Consider the following 21,162-nt stretch of genomic DNA (forward strand, 5'->3'; position numbering starts at 1 on the left):
TATTCATTGGCTTTTAACCATGAAGGCATATGATGAAGCCTTCAAAGCAAGTATCGATTCGAACTACAATTATGCTCGCTAAAGTTGATAGTAAAAAACAATACTCTTTAATTTAAAAAAAGAGACTACCATGAGTAGATTAAAATCATACAAAGGGAGATCTCAAACCAAAAGCTAGGGAGGTCTCAACCAATCGAGGGCACACTGTGGCCATAAAAGCCTCATAGGAGTAGAGGCAAAGAAAGCACCATGATTCCACACTATCATAAATATGCTACATTTTGTCTATGTAGCTCTAGACTATCCCTGTATACAGACCCATGAACATCAATGTCACTCCATGTACTACAAGTACATTGTGGGTGTCATAAACCTGCATATTCTTGAAGGCCTCTAAGCATCTGGTCTTTGAGATATGCCGCGCCATGAAACTAGCAATAATCTCCCAGGTGTTGTCAATACTCAGTGAAGGTGGTGTGTATAGTAATTGGGGGATATCATGAAGTAAACATCTCTGGTACATACAGCTAGAAACACTAGAAGCATGAGTAACCATCATTTGTCAAGGGTCAGTATACCAACACTTCCTAGAGTGACCCACTACGCTCACTGGAGAGATCACAAAGCCAGGTTTGATCACATGTACATCACATCTCTCCATCTACCATCCAGATTGAATGGAATAGCAAGCAACGATCTCTTCCTCCTTTAGTTTCGAGAATCCCATCACCTGAAGGGGCACGATGTCCCAAAAAAAAACTCCCAACCACAAGTGGTGATAACTCATCTAAAAATGTACCAGTGATCCAAATGTCCAAGTGATCTTAACTAAAAATGTGCCAATGATCCAGTGGATAGGTATAACTCCATCAACCTCTGCAATCAGTTAGTGACCCCTTGATATGCTAGGTAGATGCCTCTCTCCAATCAGCCGGAAGACTTTGAAGGTTCTTCCAGTCAAGTATCGTTCTTGTCTCTCCTAGTTCTTTTCTGATAAAGAAGAGTAAAATTATCAAAACATGCATAATGAAGACTATCGTTAGACTCCTAGGTGTTTACCAACGGTCTTCAGTACGCATGTTTCAACAGTTTTATTCTTCTTCTCCCATTGAAAAAGAAAACTTTGATTAGTTAAGATCCTAAAGTTCATTTTGAAGCCTTGTATTCTAAAACTGTTCGTTATTAAAACTGCAAGCAAAAGCTTTACTTATAAAGTTGGCCTCTAATAAAGCAACAAGTTGTGCTAAAAGGTAGAGATACCACAATCACATGGCTCTACAACCATGGATCTAATATACTCAAGTATTGCCACTTTTTCAACATTCCCAAAAGGATGTACCCTGAGTAGTTAATAGGAGCACTAAACATTTTTAATCGGGAAAACAGAAAGGAGCCATTTACAATTCTAATCTTTACTTCTCCTTGATTAGCTGGTAACTAGTTGGCTGAAAAGATAAACAAACATTTGATCTACATTTCACATGGTGCACCTGCAAGTCTGCACACATCATATGATCTCAAGACAACTACTTCTAAACAAACACCACTAAGCCATTAATGCAACTTTGAAAGTTCTAAGAAGAGCACACTCAGCTTCAGCTAGCCTTGTTCTTGTTCTTTCCCCTGTCCCTGAAGTAGGGGTATGCACAGGGGAGACCCATCATCGATGAGTAATGGGCAGTGAGCACCTCCTACAAGTTTAGGAAATTCTCATCAAATTTAGATAGGCATATGTCATCCTATTTTCTTATTTGAAATAATAAAAATGTGAAAAAAGAGAACTCTCTTCTGAATTTTGTGAAGCACCACTCCAAGGGACTTCTGCTAATTCCACAAAATTGCTTTCAAAAGCCCCAGTGTCAAATATCAAGACCGTAGAAAAGCCATCTGTGGTTTTTTTTCTGAAGATTAATTTGAGAGGGTATTTTTACACTAAATAATATTCTATCATAAGCCCATGTTGGCAATCTTCTATCCACATACAGACACCTCCCTTCATAAAAGATCACTTTCTTTTAATGCTTCCACCAGACCATCCTTTAGATAGCCATTTGAAGCAGCAATGCGTTGTGAACCAATATCAAAAGCTTCTCCAGAACTGTTCAAATTCCCAGATATTGAAAAATGAGCGATATGACTATATAAAGGATCAACTGAAGAAACGTGCTTCGAAAACTGTATACTCACGGGGAGAAAATCATCCCGCCTGCTTCTTGAACGATAACAACCCCGGCAGCAACATCCCTATTCGCAGCAGGACGGGCATTAGAGATGAATATATGGAACAGAAAGCATAGAGGGTAAGACTGATGCAGACTGGAGAGAGTTTACCAGGGACCCCCATAGCCAAGTTCATAGAAAATGTCAAGCCTCCCACATGCTACCCCACACAAATTTAGAGCACATGACCCAGTCATACGAAGGGATCGAACCTGTTTATACAAAACATAAGTTGCAGCAACTCTTGAGTACAACGATTGGATCAAGTCTTGTGCACAATCAAAATAACTCTTGTACATCACAACAACACCCCCCCCCCCCCCCCCGCCCGGCACACAGCCCCCCCGTACATTCAAACAGAGTCCATGTTTGAGTGGCATCATGCAGGTCTTGTGTTGCACCAAGGCCCATTGTCTTCCTCTAAGGTGTGCAATCTCATAATGACATGACTGCTTGGTAGTTGGGGACCCCTCCGCGGTGGGGCTTGGGTAGCCCTTTGAGGTGAGGCTTGGGTCCCCCAAGTTCAGTTGGCTCCTCGCACTGTTTTTGAGTTTGAGCTGTTTAAACATTTTAAGCTCAATTCCCCTCCAAACAATCCTGACTCTTCTTCAGCATGTCCAATTTACAATGTACATCCACCTGCCCTTCCTAGTCTCAACTTCTTAGTACAACCTTTGTGAGCAACCCTCGCATCAAAAAATAGAGTTCATACAAGTCCTTGGCCTGAGACGCTATGATATCAAACCTCTCATTGGTTACCTATTGTTCTCACTACATTTTTTAAAGAAAAGGTTGCTTCATGAATGCTGTGTTATATTGTAAATTTTCTGCATTTATTTCATGCTACCAAAAGGATTTCCTTGGACACACCCACCAGATCACAAGTGATACCAGTTGGTCCAAGCGAGGGCGTGGTTCAAGGCCCACCTTACATGCATTCCCTTTCTTGTGGCACAACTGTTCGAACATGTAAATGATGGGCACACCTTATAAAGAAGGCTGTTAATTCGGTTTGTAGTAGCATCCACTGTCACTTTGTCCCGCTTGACACCCACCTCTGAAGCAAGAAGTGCACTGCCCATGCTTTCTTGCAAAGATACTGTTCTCAAATAAAACCATGAGTCCAACAGAAACAGTTTAAGAGTCAGACTTTGAGGCATCCTTATTTAGAAAAGAACCTAAAAACAATAATGGCAAAGCCGCTGCCACACGAAATGTAATGACCTGATATTGGGTTTCCGTTCAAAAATGCCCCTCCTCCTTTCACTGCAGTGAAAAGCTGTAGAAAAATGTATTAGCAATGTCATGCCAAAAATATAGAATTCAATGTCAGAATGTACAAGAATGTGAGGATCATTACTAAAATGTGAAAAAGCTCAGACAATGGCACGAGTGTTGACATGACTCATTTAAATTGGTGTGTAGTAATGCATACTTTTTTTCATGCCAAGAAAAGATCCTTCTATTAGTACAGAAAATTACATCAAGAATACAAAGAAAATTTCTATATCAGGCTTGCATTTAATTATGCAACAGAAGCTTGTCTTCACAGGAAAGAATGAGGCTTTAAAACTTGCAGGAGCAATTTTGGATGACAGGAGCATCTGCAGGGAAGTGAATGGAATCTCCATGGCTAAGCATTTTGTACCAAGTACAGGAGAGTCGAAGGACCATTGGCCTTCTTGCAATGTTTCTGGTCAGGAATGGAGCACCTCTACCATAGATATTAGAAACCGAGGCCATGAAATCTCCCCAATATTAGTTTGTATAATTGATTTCTTGCGTCCTTGTCCAACTCACACAAAAGCATTGTAAAATGCCTTGTATTCTTGGGCCCCTGCACTCCCCAATCTTTCCTGCCTGCAACTTTCCCGGCCTCCACCCTTACCTTCACTGCCTTCAGCACAACCTCCACCAGGTCTTGTATGCCCAGCCAGCTATCTTCGCTCTTCCCTGTTGTCCCACTTTGCAGCCCACCCATTGCCTTAGTTGCACTACCCAGACTTTTTGGTCCTGGTTTGTGGCATGTGAACATGTGGTAAGTAATGCCTAAACACTCGTTTTATTTTAATGTCATGTTTTATAACTTTATAAGTTCACACCCAACTTATAGAGTGCATTTAATAAAGTGCCCAGGTCCAATTTATAGAGGGCGCCTTTCTCCTGTGTAGACGGAGGTGTGGGCACAGAGACTGAGCTCGTGGCTTGGCCAGCCTGTCGGCCCAGCCCTATGGCCTGGGCAGCCCAGTCGGCCAGCCCTTGTGGCTTGGCCAGACTGTGGGCTAGCCATGGGCAGCCAGCCCAGCAATGTGGGCAGCCATGCGCAGGCTGGACAACCCAGCAAAAGGCGGCCAACAAAAGCATGGGCAAGGACTCAAGAGACCCCTGAATTATGTATTTAGAACGGGTTCGTGGGAGACAAATCAGCAGGCCAACCCCTACATGAACCCACTGACCAGCATAGAAAGAGTCTATAAAAGCATAGGCTTCTTAGTCATTTGATCATCTTACAATTCACAAAGGAATGAAGAATTCCAAGGGCCAGGACAGCCAAGGGGAATCCTAAAGCAAAGGTGAAAGGTGAAAGGTCAAGAGTCAGGAGATCTACAGATTTGCACCGGAAGAACTGCAGACCACTAAGAAAGATTGGGTGGAGGTGGTGAAGAAGCACAAACCCCCACAGAGCATCATACATGAGACTCTACAGGAGGAGAAACGCAGTAAGGATAGGGCCCTCCATGTGCGAGTGCGGGGGCTATAGGCGGGGGCTTCCCCCAAGGAGAATGCCATGACGCTTTGCCAGATGCTAGGAGTGGACGGGATCGCCCGGCCCCCCCCCTTTGCAGATACATGGAGGGCAGGCAAGGATATGACACGAGAGCGGCCCCTCATCATTAGATTCCCTTATGCCACCAGCAGACAGGCCTTCTTAGACAGGCGGGCTGCCCTCAAGGGCACACAGGTGTACATGGGAGATGATCTCACCCCAGCACAGGTGGCACACCGGCGTGAGGCAATGGTGACAGTTCATGAGGCCCGTAGAGCAGGCAAGTGGGCTATCTACAGAGATGGTAGGGTCATTATCAGTGAGCACCGTCCCAAATAGGGACGCGGGGTCTATGAGACCAAACACCTGAGGTTGGCAGTATGGAACTGCAATGGCATGTGGCAAATCCAAGAGGCTTGCGCGAGATTCTACAGAGACTACATAGCTGGGTATGAGTGGGAGTCAGCTTTCCGAGGTGAGATCCGCACATCAGGAGGAGTACGTGGCTCTGGAGGGGTAGCTGGGTATGAGTGGGAGTCAGCTTTCCGAGGTGAGATCCGCACATCAGGAGGAGTACGTGGCTCTGGAGGGGTAGCTGTCCTTTTTAGATCCCATCTTCGACAAATTCTCAGCATCGTCCGGAAGGACGAGGATGCACGGTATCTTTGGATGCGGCTACGGCTTAGCAGTGACAGAGTCATCCACATTGCTGTGTGTTATTTTGCACCACGCCACTCCCCTTACGCCGCACAGCATGGCCAGTCACCGTACTTACCATTATATGGCGATATTATGGAGTTCTCACAGCTGGGGGAAGTCCTACTCGGGAATTTCAACGCCAGGACGGGAAGTCAGCAGGTCCCACTACTCAATCTGGACGACCCTATCACACTACAGGAGCTGGACATCATTGACACAGGGCTGCAGAGATCATCACAGGACCGTGAGGAGGTCACGGTGTATGGGAGATATTTCTTAGAGCTGGGAGCTGCACATGGTCTTGTTATCTATAACGGGATGTCTTGATGGCCCTCCTCCGACACCCTCACTCAGGTACTAGCGTGGACTACCTTATGGGACCTCCGGCTTTGGCACACCTTCTCCCTGACTTCTCCATCCCGCCACCCCCCTTTGAAGCTGACCATGCCTACCTCTCTTTCACTCTTACCTGCACACCACCCGTCCCTCCGCCACCACCCCCCATCAAACATCACACTCAGGTCCTTTTTGATCACGAGCTTGACCTTGTCTACTCCAACCATATCTTCCGCCAACTCCAGGATGTGGAACCTATTGTCCCCCTATCCACCCTCACATCACAGCTCACCACCATACTCCACACATCCGCCACCACTTCTTTCATCTGCACACGGCGGTCTACTGCCAAGCCACCTTGCGGTTCCATGCCCCAAAACTGTTGGTATGATGACCATTGCCAGGCCACACGCTCCCGTCTTAAGCATGCGGTATGGATTGGGCACATCATGAAGCGCCAAGCGCAACGGATTTCTCAACGGCTCACCCAACGCAAGAAACGGAAGTTCTACGCTCAGAAAGAGGATGAGTTATACCGACTTTTCTTAGGGCCGAACAGCAAAGAGGCCTGGAGGAAACTCCGAGAACATCACCCTCCCACACCTATCACTTGCCTGGACACATGGCACTTCTATGCACGCTCCCTCTATCATATCCCCCATCAGCCACCCTGGCCCCACCACCAGATCCCCGTCCCACCACCTCCACCTTCTTCACAAAGGGCATGGTCCTCAAGGCCATTCGTAGACTACACAATGGGCGAGCCCAAGATCATGAGAGACTCACTGCCGAGTACATCTCGCATGCCGATGATACCCTAGTGCCCCCTACTAGCCTACATGTTCAATAGAGCCCTTTGTGAAGGATTTCCACCCTCTTGGTCCATCAACACAATCACCCCCATCCTCAAAGCCAGAGATCCACTTGATCCTAATAATTACAAGACCATCATGATTGGCCACACATTAGCCAAACTCTATGGATCAGTGCTAGAGGCGGAGCTTGGTTCATTTGCAAAGAGCCAGGGATACAGAGCCTCAGGACAGGCTGGCTTTCAGAGGAACTACTCTACCCTTGACCACATCTTCACCCTCTATGCCATCATCGAGGAGGGTAGAGCACAACATCAGAGGATTTATTGCTGCGTTGTGGATTTCCGCAAAGCTTTTGATACTGTACCCCGAGCCCGCCTCCATGATGAGTTTCCATGGACAGTTTTGTATCACCCTAGTGAGATAGCTATGTTTATGTTTCCTTTCTATTTTATTTTCCATTCCATGATGAGATATGCCATGGACATTATTGTATCACTTTGGTCTCATAGGCCCATTGGGTCTTTAGTAGACGCTTAATATATCTTTCTTTCTTTCTTTCTTTCTCTTTCCCAAAACCCAATAGCAGGTTTTCATTTGGGTAACCCTCCTAAAGCGTTACTACCATAGCCGAGTTCGCCACATGGCCAAGTTCGCCACTTGAGTTGCAGATGCGAGCATTGGAGATTCGATTGACGGTAGACCGTGAGGCAGCATCCCGTGCTGCCACACAAGAAGACACCAGACGACGTGTGGAGCACGAAAGATTTCTTGCGGCTTTAGATGGAAGAGCGACACCAACTTCTTCTTGGAGCCATCCTCTTGAGAGGATGAATTCAATAAGTATATTGGTAAACTTGACCCCACAACCCTTTATTCTTGGTTGCATCAATTCGAAGCTTATTTTGCTACTGTTAAGAAGACAGATACTGAGATCTTAAGCAGCGGTTTCTACCACCCCATTACCTTGAGAAACTCTTAAGACGAGCTCGGGGGGGATGTCAAAATGTGCAACCAGTCCTACAGTTTGCCAACAAAATTTCGAACTTATGTTTGCAATTGGGCATTCTGATAAGGACATGAAAGGGTAGTTTCTCTATGGCCTTAACACACAAATCCAGTGGGAAGAGTGTATGTTTCGGCCAACCACCTTCAAGGATGCACTCTCACTTGCGTAGAGTGCTGAGATGAAACACAATGGAGGAAAGCCGAAGACTTCCCAGGCTTCCACTCCCAAGGCACCCACCTCGGGGGGGGGGAGGAAAGGCCAGAACTAGACATGGTCTTCCCTAGGACAAAGCACAAGAGCCTCTAGCTCCAAGAACTCGACTGATGCGCCCAAGCTTACTCCAAACTAGAAAGCTCAAGTAGACAAGACCAGTGGAAAGTTGAGTCTAGAAGAAACAACACAGTACAAGGAGGGTAGGTGTTTCTTTTGTCATGCAAAAGGACACATTTCTAAGGATTGTCCAAAGAAGACTACCACACCTCAGACTACCACCCCAACCTCCATGGCTTCCGTGGTGAGCCCCGCTCCCACCAACCCCAACAGTCGTCCCTAGTTCTTTGGACCCTGATTCTTCAATCAGTGCAATCGTCAACCGGGAGCTCGAAGATAAGCAAAAGGGCAACCAAGACCAAGAGTATGAGCGCAAAATGAACTACTCAAGACGTTTGGCTACATACGAGGCCAAGAGTCGTCGTCTTGTTTGACAGCGGCAGCACGGAGGATGTGGTCACGGATCTGGCCACTCAACGAGCCTGGTTCCTGTTGACTTCGGTAGACAAGAAGGCAGAGGGATTTAGCATAGGTACGACGACGAGCATCAAGTTTGAAGCTCAAGGTGCTTAACTAGTTATTTAGGACATAGAGTTTATGTGAGATTTTATGGTTTCCCCTCTTATAGGAGCAGACTTTATTTTAGAAATTCAATGGTTTCACAAGTTCCAGCCAGACATTGATTGGGATAGGCACACTTTTCGGATTTCCAGAATTGTGTCCCAATACTCATTAAGTGTGAACCAGGCATCCCGAACTTTCCTCTCATAAGACACATGCAAGCCAAATGAGAAATACAGAAAGGCGCACAATGTGCAATGATTTATATCCAAACTGCCCAGACAGTGGCCTATGCTTCTAAGACGTATCAGGCTCTCCATCACAAGTTCCAAAAGATTTTTCTTCGGGACAATCTCCTTCCCTAGCTCCCCCCGTCTAGACCGGAGGACCGCAAGATTGACCTCCTCCTAGGCTCAGATCCCCCGAGTAAGTTTCCATACCGCCTGTCCAAGGCAATGGAAACGGAGTTGAACTGACAACTTCACATCGACAAGTTCTCTGACCTAGCAGAAGATCTTACACATCTACTTAAGGGTGTCAAGACTAGAAGGCAATGGATCCAAATGACTCCACAAGATTTGGAGGCATTCAAGAACCTCAAGGTGGCCTTGTCAAAGGCTCCTTGTCTAGCACTGGCCTCGTGGGAATCACCGAGGCAAATAACATCACGATTGAGCTATTTAACAACAAAATGGCCATCCAGTAGCTTACATGTCTCGTAAGCTTCTACCCGCATAAAAGAATTACTCAGTCTATGATCGGGAGCTCCTCGCAGTGATTCAGGCCCTGAAACATTGGAAGCATTTCCTTTATGGGTGAGACTTTGAGGTTCACACTCACCATCAGGCATTGCGCTAGATTTAGACAATGCCAAAGTGACCATCAGCACCGTTGGAGCCAAATCTTCCAACAATTTGGTGGCATGATCATGTACCTTCTAGGAAAGGCTAATCCAGTGGTTGCCGATGCTTTGACCAAGAAGGGAACAGTGACTACGATTCAGACCACTAGACTAGACCTTGCTGGTACGGAACTAGATGATATAAAGCACATGTATGTGAAGTCCGAGAAATTCGGTACACAATGGGAACAAGCTTTGGACGCCACATGACTAAGCCACTTTTTAATATGGGATAGTTGGCTTTTCTACGGCTGCCTTTGTGTCATAAAATCGTTGGCTTTTCTACGGCTGCCTTTGTGTCATGAAGTCGTTCAGGGCACCTCTTCTCCATGACACCCATGATGCCATCACCGATGGTCACAAGGGCATGAATTCGACTTTAGAGAAGCTAGAAAGGCAACACTTATGGCCAAAGATGAGGTGAGACGTGTTCACTCATGTGCAACACTGTGAGGTTTGTCAGAAAGTGAGATCTTCATGAGAAGAAGATAGGGTTGTTTTACAACCTTTATCCATTCCTGAAGGACTTTTTCAAGACATTTCAATGGATTTTGTGACGAACCTACCTCTTAGTCCGGATAAGCATAACACGCAATGTTTGACTACTGTTGATAGATTTAGCAAATTTGTTATGCTTATTCCATGCAAGGCCAAAGTGACCGCCAAGGACGTTGCCCACTTGTTCATTTGGCATTGGTGCTAGATTGGTGGGATTCCTAGGATCATAGTGTCAGACCGTGATGCCAAGTTTACCAATCATTTTTGGAGAGCATGGTTTGACAATTTTGGTACTAAATTGAACTTTTCTAGTGCATTTCACCCACAGACAAATGGCCAAATAGAAATTTACATCCAATTGATCTTTGACATACTAAAATGTTATGTCCACGATCAACAAGGTAAGTGGGAATCTTATTTGCCTTAAGTTCTAGTTTTGAATGATTCGTTTTCTTCAGCTATTGGGAAGACTCCTTATGAAGCAGCGTTTGGAAGACCATTCCAATTGCTATTGACCAGAACCTCATCTTCAGTCCCTGAAGTGAACAGACTAATAGAGTCTTACTAGGAAATCTTGGAATTAGTCAAAGATAGGCTGGCTAAAGCGCAGGAGGCCTACACTCAACAGACCAATAAAGCTAGAAGGGATGAGAAATTCTTGGAAGAAGATTGGGTATATCTTCGGAATGTGAAGCAACGGCTGAAACAGGTGGACAAGCGATGCCCAAAGTTATCTTTCAGAAGCTTCGGACCATTTCCTATCCAGAGAAAGATCAATGAGGTGTCAATGAAGTTGAAGTTACCTCCGAGCTAGACCATGCACGATGTGCTCCATGTCAGTTGACTCAAACCATATGTAGGTTCAATCCCTTCAGAGATTAAAGACGAAATGGAACCAGACATTATTGATGAAGCTGAAGTGATGGTTCCCGAGCAGATCCTTCGACACCGCTTCAAGCACAATTCCAGCCAAAGACAAAGACAGTTCCTCACAAAGTTTCAAGACCGAGGGACACACGAAGCGGTTTGGCTTGACAAAGAATTTTTCGACGACTATCTGGCTTTATTGACGGACTATCTGGAGGCTATACAACTTCCGTCAAGTTCAGAAGAAGGGGATTTCATGTGCTACTTTTGAACAATTCCCAATCTATTTTCTTTTTCAGAAGCTCTTAGGAAAAGTAGAACTCTCTTGGCTTTAGCTTTTACACAATTGTTTATAAGCAATGTATCAAAAATCCCATTGTTCTAACATTTTTTTCGTTTTGAGTAACAGCCATCGCAGCCATCACCCCTCTCCCACCCCAGCCCCAAAACACCCCACCCAGCAGCCATCACCCCCAATTGCCTTGGGAATTTCCTAGCCCAAAAATGAGCCAATTCCCAACTTCAGATTTAAGACATAGCCTTTAGGAGAGTGTACATATTAGATTGTACTAGATGCAGTCAAAAACAAAGGTTCCTGAAGCCCCCAGCTTATGTGCTGAAGTAACTGTAATGGGAAAGGCAATTTTTCAGCTTGACTCATAAATATTTACACAAATAGACTTGTGTCATCGCAAATACATCTGCAACAAAGACTGCAATAGTCAGCCAGTAATCGTTGATCATACTTAACCCGCATTTACAAATTGCCTTTTAAACTGGACGCATTGACCATTTAATAGCATGTTTGAAGTTTGTACCTCATTCAGTATTGGATTGTAAACTACTCCAACTACTGGTACCTTCCCAATTGTTAGTCCAATCGACACACAAACAAATGGAAACCTGGTCAACACAAAAGCATCATCAAGACAAAAGCGAATGCTTTTTACCACTTCTGTAGACTCTAGTGAATAGATAAAGGTAACTCTTTGACACTACAGCTGTCATAGAAAAGCTCTCTCTCTCTCCCTCTCCCTCTCTCCAGTGAGAGTTTTGGTTTGTTCTATTTTATTTTCTAATCTACGATGAGATATGCCATGGACATTACTATATCACTTTGGTCTCATAAGCCCATTCGGTCTTTAGTAGATGGTCTCTCTCTCTCTCTCTCTCTCTCTCTCTCTCTCTCTCTCTCTCTCTCTCTTTACACATTGCCCACATCGTGAAGGCTCTAGTACAGTTGATTGCCTCATGGGGTCTCCTGCTCTCATACCACATATCGTAGACTTCACCATCCCCCCTCCCCCCATACTAGACAACCATACATACCTCTCCTTCACGATCTCATGCCCCACCTTAGCCCCCACAGCTCCCACCCCCTGCCACCAGCTTCACCGACATCCATTTCCATCATGATCTTGACTACATCTATGATGAGGACCACCTCTCCTGCCACATCTCAGCCCTAGACTTATCCCTCCCTATCTCCACCATCACATCCCAACTCCAGCCGCAAAATGGGTGGTATGATGAAGAGTGCAAATCTCAAAACCACTAGGCTCTACCTCTTACACAAGAGGGAAACATGGGCTGATTTCAGCACGTGAGATGCAACGCACCTTCCAAACATTCACACGTTTCATTTTTAATATATGGTTGTGAACTCAGGACTTCCGTAGACAATCCTTTAAAAATCACGAAGTCATGAATAGATAAACAAAAATTGAAGTCATCATTAAGAAGTTGTGGGACTGCAACAAGCTGTAAAAACATTGCAGCAGGCTGCTTTTTAAGGCCTTATAAATTTTTTGTGTATTTAGAATTCAAGGTTACTGTAAAAAAGCAAAATTCTAGACCCTCTTAAGGACTGCAAAAGCGAGGATGAGGCTGATAGACAGCCCATTATGGGTGACATTGGGCGACCTTTGGGTGCGTCTGGATATATGCAGTGGGGCCAGGCTGAGAGAGATGTGCATTAACAAGACTTTTGAAAGTCTCCCTATGGATCGGAGACTTGCATCCACCCAACACCTCAGAGGGAGTCTTACACGGATCAATCAGATTGGTGCAGCTACACCATATGAGTGGATTACTGCCACATTTCACGATCAACATCATCCTAGATGGCTGGGTGTTTTCTCCAAGACAGGAGTGTCATTACAAGTGTTAACCTTGCTAGATCAAGATGACGAGGGAAGTCATGTTTTTAATACTATCCAACTAGGATGGAGATTGATGAGGTGTGACGAGGGAAGTCATGTTTTTAACACTATCCAAATAGGATGGAGATTGATGAGGTGTGACAAGCAAAGATTAATCCAGGCACTGCCCTTTATCCAATGAGAGTAGTTCGTCACTCAGGGAAGCACTGGAATATTGACCCTCCCTGATATTGTGAACCATGGGTCTTTGTCACGTGCACCCTGCACTAGGGTACACATTCACAGTGACACACTGGCATGAACATCATTGCAACATTTTGTACAGAAGTAGTACCTTTTGTAGAAATATTTGTCCCCATTGTAAGCCCTCAGTCTAGGGACGATGGTCAAGCATGAGCTACATAGGTCAGCCTCCGAGCCTTAGAGGTCGGTCGAGAGTCGGTCCTCTTAACCCACTTGGAGAAATATTTGTCGTACACCGTGACCCTATTGTGAGCCCTCAGTCCAGGGACAGTCAGGCATGAGCTGCTACGTAGGCCAGTCTCCGAGCCCTAGAGCAGTCACACGGGGACGCGGGGACGGGACGCGGGACGCGGGGACGCGGGGACGGGGACGGCCAGGGACGGGTGGGACGCGCAGGGGACGCCGTGCAACACGGGGACGCATGAGGGCGTCCCGGGGACGCGTTCCCGAAACGCGGGACGGGCAGGGGACGCGGTGAGGGGACGTCTCCAACGGCCAGAAACGGGCAGAAAACGGCCAGAAACGGGCAGAAACGGGCAGAATTCCAGCTATAAAAAAAGGCACACTCTCTATTGCACCCACACTCGTTTCTCAAGCCTCAAGCTTCCAAATCCAAACTTCAAAGTTCCAAGTTGTGCCAAGTTCCAACTTCCACGCCATCTCTCTCTCTCTCTCTCTCTCTCTCTCTCTCTCCAAGCCATCTCTCTCTCTCTCTCTCTCTCTCTCTCTCTCTCTCTCTCTCTTGCACCCTTCTTCCCTCTCTCTCACACTATCATCATTCATGGCATCTCAAGGTGAAGGCGCCGCCGCCACATCTTCCGTTGCGGGCTCTTCACGAAGGAGGCCGGCGGTGCACACATGGTCATGGTGGGATGAGGTCCACTACGCTAGTCGTGGAGTGGGCGGTGGTTCAAGGGCATGGAATTGCAAGCTTTGTTCCTACAAGAGAAGTGGCGGCGCCAACAAAGTGCGAGCTCACTTTTTGCACGAGGCCGGTCATCAAGTGCTATTTTGCGCACGCGTTACTCTTGAGAAGCGAGCGGAGCTTCTTGAGAAGCTCAAGGTTTATGAGGTGGCAGAGGCGGCAAAGAGAGGGCGACATGTTGCCGTTGATCCTCATGATGTGGTGAGAGCACGAGAGCAACCGACGCGAATGGAGGTGGAGAGGAACCCAAATCTTGCTTCAAGCTCTCAACCATTCAAGTCCACTCCATCCACATCGGGTGCCTCCATGGTGGCGGATGGAGAGGCGTCAAATAGGGCAGCCGGGAGCATTATTGAGTCAATGTATCCATCCATCACAGTTTCTTTTTGCATGGCCCATTGTCTCAACAACCTCCTCAAAGACATAGGTGCCTTGCCATGGATTGCACCCGATGTATGTATGTCATGCATACAACTCCTAAGTTGCTTTTAAAAAAGAGGTTTTTTTGCCGTTCCCGACCCCGTCCCCGGGACGGCACTTCCCCGTCCCCGTCCCCGTCCCCGTCCCCGTCCCCCGTCCCCATGTGACTCTGCCCTAGAGGTCAGTCGAGAGTCAGTCCTCTTAACCCACTTGGAGAATTCATCAGATAGTGCATGTAGAGTCAGCCCTAGAAATAGGTATGCATCAGTAGCATTAAGCCTAAAGCATGGCTTTGCCTAAGGGCCATCCCTTGGCTTTATTGCCTGTCCAAGGGCTAATCACAGCCCTAGACAGCAGCATGGGCCAGCCAACTAAGTATTGGGGCATTAATATACCAATCGGCCAGCATTTACAGCAGTCTGACAGCCCTATGCTGGTCACACTCCAGTCGGCCAGGTTCTGCAGTCAGGCAGGACAGGAAATGCAGCATTTTTTTTCCATGCGTGGAATTTAGTGTAGCATTTAATGCTGTTTTGTCCATTTTGCTACTGGCCGATAGCTTCTGCTGGCCGACCAGCAGCATAGAGAAATATGAAAGCATGCGAAGCAGTTCCCTTTATTCATTCAGGTATTCAGCAAGTACAAGCAGCAGATAATCCTCCTATTCTTCCAGGCAAATCATAGAAGCCTTCTTCAGCATTCAGCCAGCATATGTGCAGCTCTCTGGACTTGCATCAGTGGCCCGAAGAGTCTTCAACACAGCCTTGGATTGGTGGATACTCCAATGTACGTACGGTCTTCCTTGTCCTTGCATTGGGCATTCATATCGCTTGTTTACTCGAGCATTGTACATCAATCTCCAAAGAATTATATAAGCAAATACTCCTGCTTGGAAGGAGGGGGGGGGGGGGGGGGGGGTGGGGGGGATGCTTTTAGTAGGTATTTGGGACCCAATAAGGTGTCGTCTACTTCACTCTCTCATTCTCTTCTCTCTCTAATCTCTGAATTGGACGCTAAAGATTCTCACCACATAAAGGTATAAAGAAGGCCTTGTCGTGCGTTATCACGATCAACCTCAGTGCATGTAGCATTGGTATCAGAGCATCAGGTTGGTGACCCAACTCGGCTACCTAAAGAAGTGAGAGCATCCGATGGATGGTAATACTACGGTCCGGAAAAAACACCTAGGCCTCCACCATGTCAGGAGATGAATCACATCAAGAAGAAAGCAAGCAAGGAGTTATGGAGGCACAAAGCTTCCAACGTGACACACCAACAGAAAATACGGTTCCGCCAAGCACATAAGAGCTCCTGAGAATAATGATGGAGCAAATAAATAATCTGAAAATGCAACTTGCCGCAGAAAAAGAGAAACCCAACGAAGGCATCTCAGATCTGGCACAAAGCCTCTTCACTATGGAGGAACAAAGAAGAAAAGACGAAGATAGACATGAAGAAGTAAAAAGAAAAGATGAAGAAAGACGTGAAGAAGCAAAAAGAAAAGCAAAAGAACAAAAAGAACTGAGACGTGCGAAGAAACAACGAGATAAGGAAGCCTCACGCAAATATGAGGAAGACCAGCGCCGTCAAGAAATCGCCGACCAAGAGTTTCAGCAAAGACTCGACTGGGAGGCTATGCAAATCCAATATCAATAGACGATACAGATTCTGGCATCCCTCCACCAGCCGGCTCCGAATTCCTCCTCCACCACCCCTACCACCACCGTCATACGAACCTCTCCAAATTTTAGGAAGTATGATGGTAAGTGTGATCATGCTGCTGTTACTCAATTTATTCATGAATTTGAAGCACATTTTCCTTTAGCTAAAATTACAGATCCACAAGACAAAGTCCATGTGGCAGAACCCCAACTCACTGGAGAAGTTGTCACTTGGTGGCAGCACTAGTCACAACTCCACACAGATCCGATCACAAGCCAATTCCAATTTCATTGAACTACCTTTGTGGCTGACCTCAAAGCCTGTTTTCTTCCACCACAGTACATGACCAACCTTGAGGACGAGTTTTACAAACTCACTCAAGGTGGTTCCCCTATTTTGACCTATTCCAACAAGGTCATTACAATGGCCAAGCAGTTGGGCATATTGGAAAGAGATAAGCTCAAGCAGTTCATTCGAGGTTTAGACACTAACATTAGGTACCCAATTAAGAATTTTGAGCCTCAAACTTATGTACGGGCACTGACCCTCGCTCAAAATCAGGAACTGATGCTGAACGAAGGTAAGCCCAAGCAGGCCTAAGCCCCAACAACAGTCATCTACCAAGGTAAGAGGACTCGTAACAGCAAAGACCAAAAGAAAAACTCTCAAGATCAATCGGGCAATAAGAAGGATTCTACACCCAAGAAGACTGTTGAGGAAAAGCTGAGGAGGGCATCACTTGAGGTTATCTCCACCCAGAGGAATAGACACGGTATAGGACAAAGAACAATTGTTTCTTCTGTCACACTATGGGACACGGGAAGAAAGATTGCACTAAGTTTCAGGCTGAAAAGTCTGCTAAGGCATCCACTTCCACACTAGCTGCTGCAATCGGGCAGGATAGGAAATGCAGCAATTTTTTCCATGCGCAGAATTTAGTGTAAGATTTAATGCTATTTCTTCCATTTTGCTACTAGCCGACAGCTTCTGCTGGCTGACCAGCAGCATAAAGACATATAAAAGCATGCGCAGCAGTTCCCTTTATTCATTCAGGTATTCAGCAAGTACAAGCAGCAGATAATCCTCCTATTGTTCTAGGCAAATCATAGAAGTCTTCTTCAGAGGATGAGGCACACACACTGTGTAGCTGCCTGGCCTATTGTGAGATACGGGGTTTCTGGGAAGAATTTGGCCCACTCACGCTCGGCATGTACTTGATGGAGATAAGACAATACAGGGATGTGCTAAAGCAGCATGCTAAGAGACAGGCCCAGCCTCGACACGACACCTTTTAGAGAGCCATCACAGGTTTCCTCGCGGTACGGGCATAGTGCCCCTGGTCCGACATCAGAGCTCACCAAGCGTCAGGCCCAACCTCGACAGGACACCTCAGAGCTCGCCACCCATACCTGCGCTTTTTCTCCGCACCCCAGAGGAGTTCTCACTGAGCAAGCCCGATCTATCCTGCAGGCTATAGACGCCCTTGATCCAAAGCACCACGACCCTCCATCCGACAAAGGCAGATCCAAGAGATTCTTCACCGATAGGACATGCTTCCATCACAAAGGCCTGACATTCCCTCTGCCATCAGATCAGTTCTAGTTGAGGTGGGTATCGTCATTAGCTGGTCATGGGATATCTCACTCTTCTTAGGATCATCTGTTGATTACATGTACATACACTAGTGTTAAGACGTTTTCTTTCTACTTTTTCTTTCAATTCTCCATGGCTCAGTATATCCATGGTATCATTGTATCACTTTTGCTCTCATAGACCCTCGGGATCTTTTGTAGATGTTTTTATTATTCTCTCTCTCTCTCTACATGCATGCACTTGGTGTGTAAATGACAAGGAGCTATCCAAAATGTTAACCTGTGTACAAAATTTGTGGTCCCATCAAGGGGATCAATTATCCACGTTGGTGCTTCAGTGAGTTCAAATGATCCGGAAAGCGCTGTGGTTTCTTCTCCTATCAACTGTCATTCCCAAATGCTACGTTATCAAACAACAAAAGTACATTAGGAAGGATAGGCAAAGAAAAATCACATCACCCGCAGCATACATTTACCTTATGATCAGGGAAGTTTTTTGCAATATGTTGGAAAACCAAATTCTCACAAGCCTTGTCGGTCTCTGTCACGAGGTCGACCTGTGATATACATCATTCTTACTTAATTTAGAGAGGACCCTTACCAAAACAAGATTAACCAAGGTAGCCCCTTCACGCTCACACACATCATTTATCCCTTCATAGACTAAGGCTCACAACCATGGAACATAACATGGACCAATGCCTCTCTTCTTAACCCTAACCCTTAATGTGTCCTAGCTAGCCTTGCATAATACATGTATTTGAGTGTTTGGAGCTGATGCATGTGTTATCTGGATGCTATGGCAGTCAATGATATGCTGGGGATGTGTATATATCGTTGCCCATCATCATTCTGTACGTGGATGACCTTATCCTTGACGAGGATAATGTGAAAGCCATCTCAAAAGATGGGGTGGGAGCCCCAAAGCAGATTTGAGATGAAAAACATGGGAGAACTCCGAAATTCCCTTGGCGAAGGCCAGGATGGGTTGGGATGCCTGCAGTTTCTACGTTGCTGACAAGCATGCTTAAAAGACAGCCCAAAAGGCAAGGCAAGGCAGTGTGTGTGCTCGTTACCTGTCCCTTATGCTCAATTTTCTTAAATCCATAGAAACTGTCTGCAATGACCTACAAGTTCACACAAGCAACAATGTTAGAATCAATCAAGACAGTAATGATGGCTCATAAGGAGAAAACCTCACCTTCCCAGCTAGCTTGGCAGCATCTACAGCAACTGACAAGAAGTGCTCCATGTCAACTGCCAAAACGAAGAAGTGATTCTTCTTCTTCTGTTAGCCAAACAATTGTAAGGGTGTATGTTTGGCTGCCGTTGCAGCGCTGTTGGCTATTTAATCTGTTAATTAACATCAAGGAAGATGTCTGCTTTCGTAGGATGATGTGAAGGCATATATTATCGCATATGCTTCCCTTTTTTTCCTTGAAAACTACCTTCGCCTTCAGTTTCATTAAATTTGAGAATAAACCCAAAAGCTGGAATATACTTCCGTATATTCCAAAACTTGCCATTCCATTCATGAGCCAGAGTGCTCACTTTTGTTGGAACTTTACCTTTCAAAGGTGTTTGCATCAAACATTCACACAAGTTTTTTTTACCAATAATATTTATTTATATTAACTGCTCAAAATCTGGCATACATCACCCCCAAAGATTCAACTCTCTACTCTTTTTTAACCTCATTCAAGATTTTACAAAGAAATTCCCATCTTTCATCCTCACACAAGAAACAAGACTGATCCCACGAGATCTGATACCCCAGCAATAAGCAAGCCTCCATCATGGCCTCAGTAGTGCAGCCCCGGGGGACTGTTTTTCTAACATACCCCCATGCTTTAACCAAACCTTAACAGTAGGTCTAGTGCCAACCGGGTTCTCAATAAAGGCAACAAATGTGTGATCCGTTTGTTTTTCCTTGCGGTACCATCTCTGAGTTTTAGGACCAAATCTTGGAGGCCTTTTGTTCTCAATCCAACTCCAACTCCTCACCTACAGCCAACAATCCATCATTAGGACCAAATCTTGGAGGCCTTTCAACTTCTCACCTACAGCCAACAATCCATCATTAGGGAGAGAACCCTAGTATGCATAAAGCTCAGCCAAAATCAGGGAAACAATCAAGGCATATTCCTCTGCAGGTTCTGAATCAACAAATCCAATTCCAGGGATCTAATTTTATTTACATTACATACAGACCAACACATGCATATACATTTATACAACAACTCAGTATCCTGCAATCCTGTACATGTAGCCCTCAAAAACACAATTTCATTTCTGCTAGTCCAGATTTCCCATAAGATGCAAGTTCTGATAATGTTAAACACCAACCCACTGACATTAACTGCCCACTTCCCAAGTAACCAGTCCTCCCAGACCCTTCTCTATCCACTTAGTCATTTTGCACCAGGTGCCATAAGTTTTGAGAAAATCACTTGTACCCTTTAAAGTTACCTACTAAAATAAAAATAAACTAGAGTTGCACGAGCTGTGTATCAATCCATAGAACGACGTACCTACATACGATCCATAGAGAGCATACATGCAAATTGATCCACAAAGAAGAGTACAATCATGTATCAATTGAATGAGAATGCATAGTGGCCCATAGAAGGATAAAGCATACATGTGTGTCAATCCACAAAGAAGGGTAACATCATACCAATCCAAACAACGAACACACATATTGATCTAGAGAGGTTTGTGGTACCAATCCACAAGGAAACGAATGTGTATAGCAATTTGACATGATGCATACATGTGTACCAATATATCCATAACCGTACATGTGTACCAACCTACCTAGGCATACAAATGTATCAACCTATCTAGAATTGTACATATATACCAACTTATTTTAGAAGTGTATGCATGTAACAATCTATCTAGAAACATACATACGCATATATGTGTACCAATCCACAAGGAGCATGCACACGTAGTACTATGGGATGACTATATTCTAAATTGATTAAGGAAAACCATGAGCGTCTTCTTTGAAGTATGTTTGGTGGAGGCTACTGACATATGTTGTTGTACCTTATTTGAGCTTAGCAATGGATGGAGAGGGCCATTCCATGCAGGCAAAATCTGCTCAAGAAAAAATTCGAGGTGTGTGGAGTGTGCTAAGTGGTACTTTGGAGTCAAGCAAGCGAATCAAGGAAAACCATGAGCTTCTTCTTTGAAGTGTGTTTGGGGGAGAG

At 45.4% G+C, this 21,162-nt stretch overlaps 1 protein-coding gene across 1 annotated transcript; it reads right to left on the bottom strand.

The window, feature by feature from the left end:
• Positions 1 to 1,733: 1,733 nt before the first annotated feature.
• On the bottom strand, positions 1,734 to 19,330 carry VTC4 (Inositol monophosphatase family protein). The gene is made up of 10 exons (XM_086785739.1): positions 19,146 to 19,330; positions 19,021 to 19,071; positions 18,421 to 18,501; positions 18,225 to 18,328; positions 11,759 to 11,843; positions 3,445 to 3,499; positions 3,207 to 3,319; positions 2,332 to 2,432; positions 2,188 to 2,244; positions 1,734 to 2,098 (listed from the first exon to the last, which is right to left on the bottom strand). Exons 1-10 carry the CDS (start codon positions 19,194 to 19,196, stop codon positions 1,996 to 1,998), a joined length of 801 nt encoding a protein of 266 aa, XP_086641865.1. The 5' UTR covers positions 19,197 to 19,330; the 3' UTR covers positions 1,734 to 1,995.
• Between the last annotated feature and the right edge of the window lie 1,832 nt (positions 19,331 to 21,162).

Source organism: Cibotium barometz, chromosome 4, assembly GCF_041138505.1.
Source record: "Cibotium barometz isolate CiBa-2024 chromosome 4, ASM4113850v1, whole genome shotgun sequence".
NCBI lineage: Eukaryota > Viridiplantae > Streptophyta > Polypodiopsida > Cyatheales > Cibotiaceae > Cibotium > Cibotium barometz.

What these genes read in the sequence shown, in the direction of transcription:
- VTC4 (XM_086785739.1), bottom strand. Translation starts at nt 19,196, where the DNA reads ATGGAGCACTTCTTGTCAGTTGCTGTAGATGCTGCCAAGCTAGCTGGG. An exon ending in AAAACTTCCCTGATCATAAG is followed by an intron (nt 18,329 to 18,420) that starts GTAAATGTATGC and finishes TGGGAATGACAG; the next exon opens with TTGATAGGAGAAGAAACCAC. An exon ending in ACAATCCAATACTGAATGAG is followed by an intron (nt 3,500 to 11,758) that starts GTACAAACTTCA and finishes ATTTTTCTACAG; the next exon opens with CTTTTCACTGCAGTGAAAGG.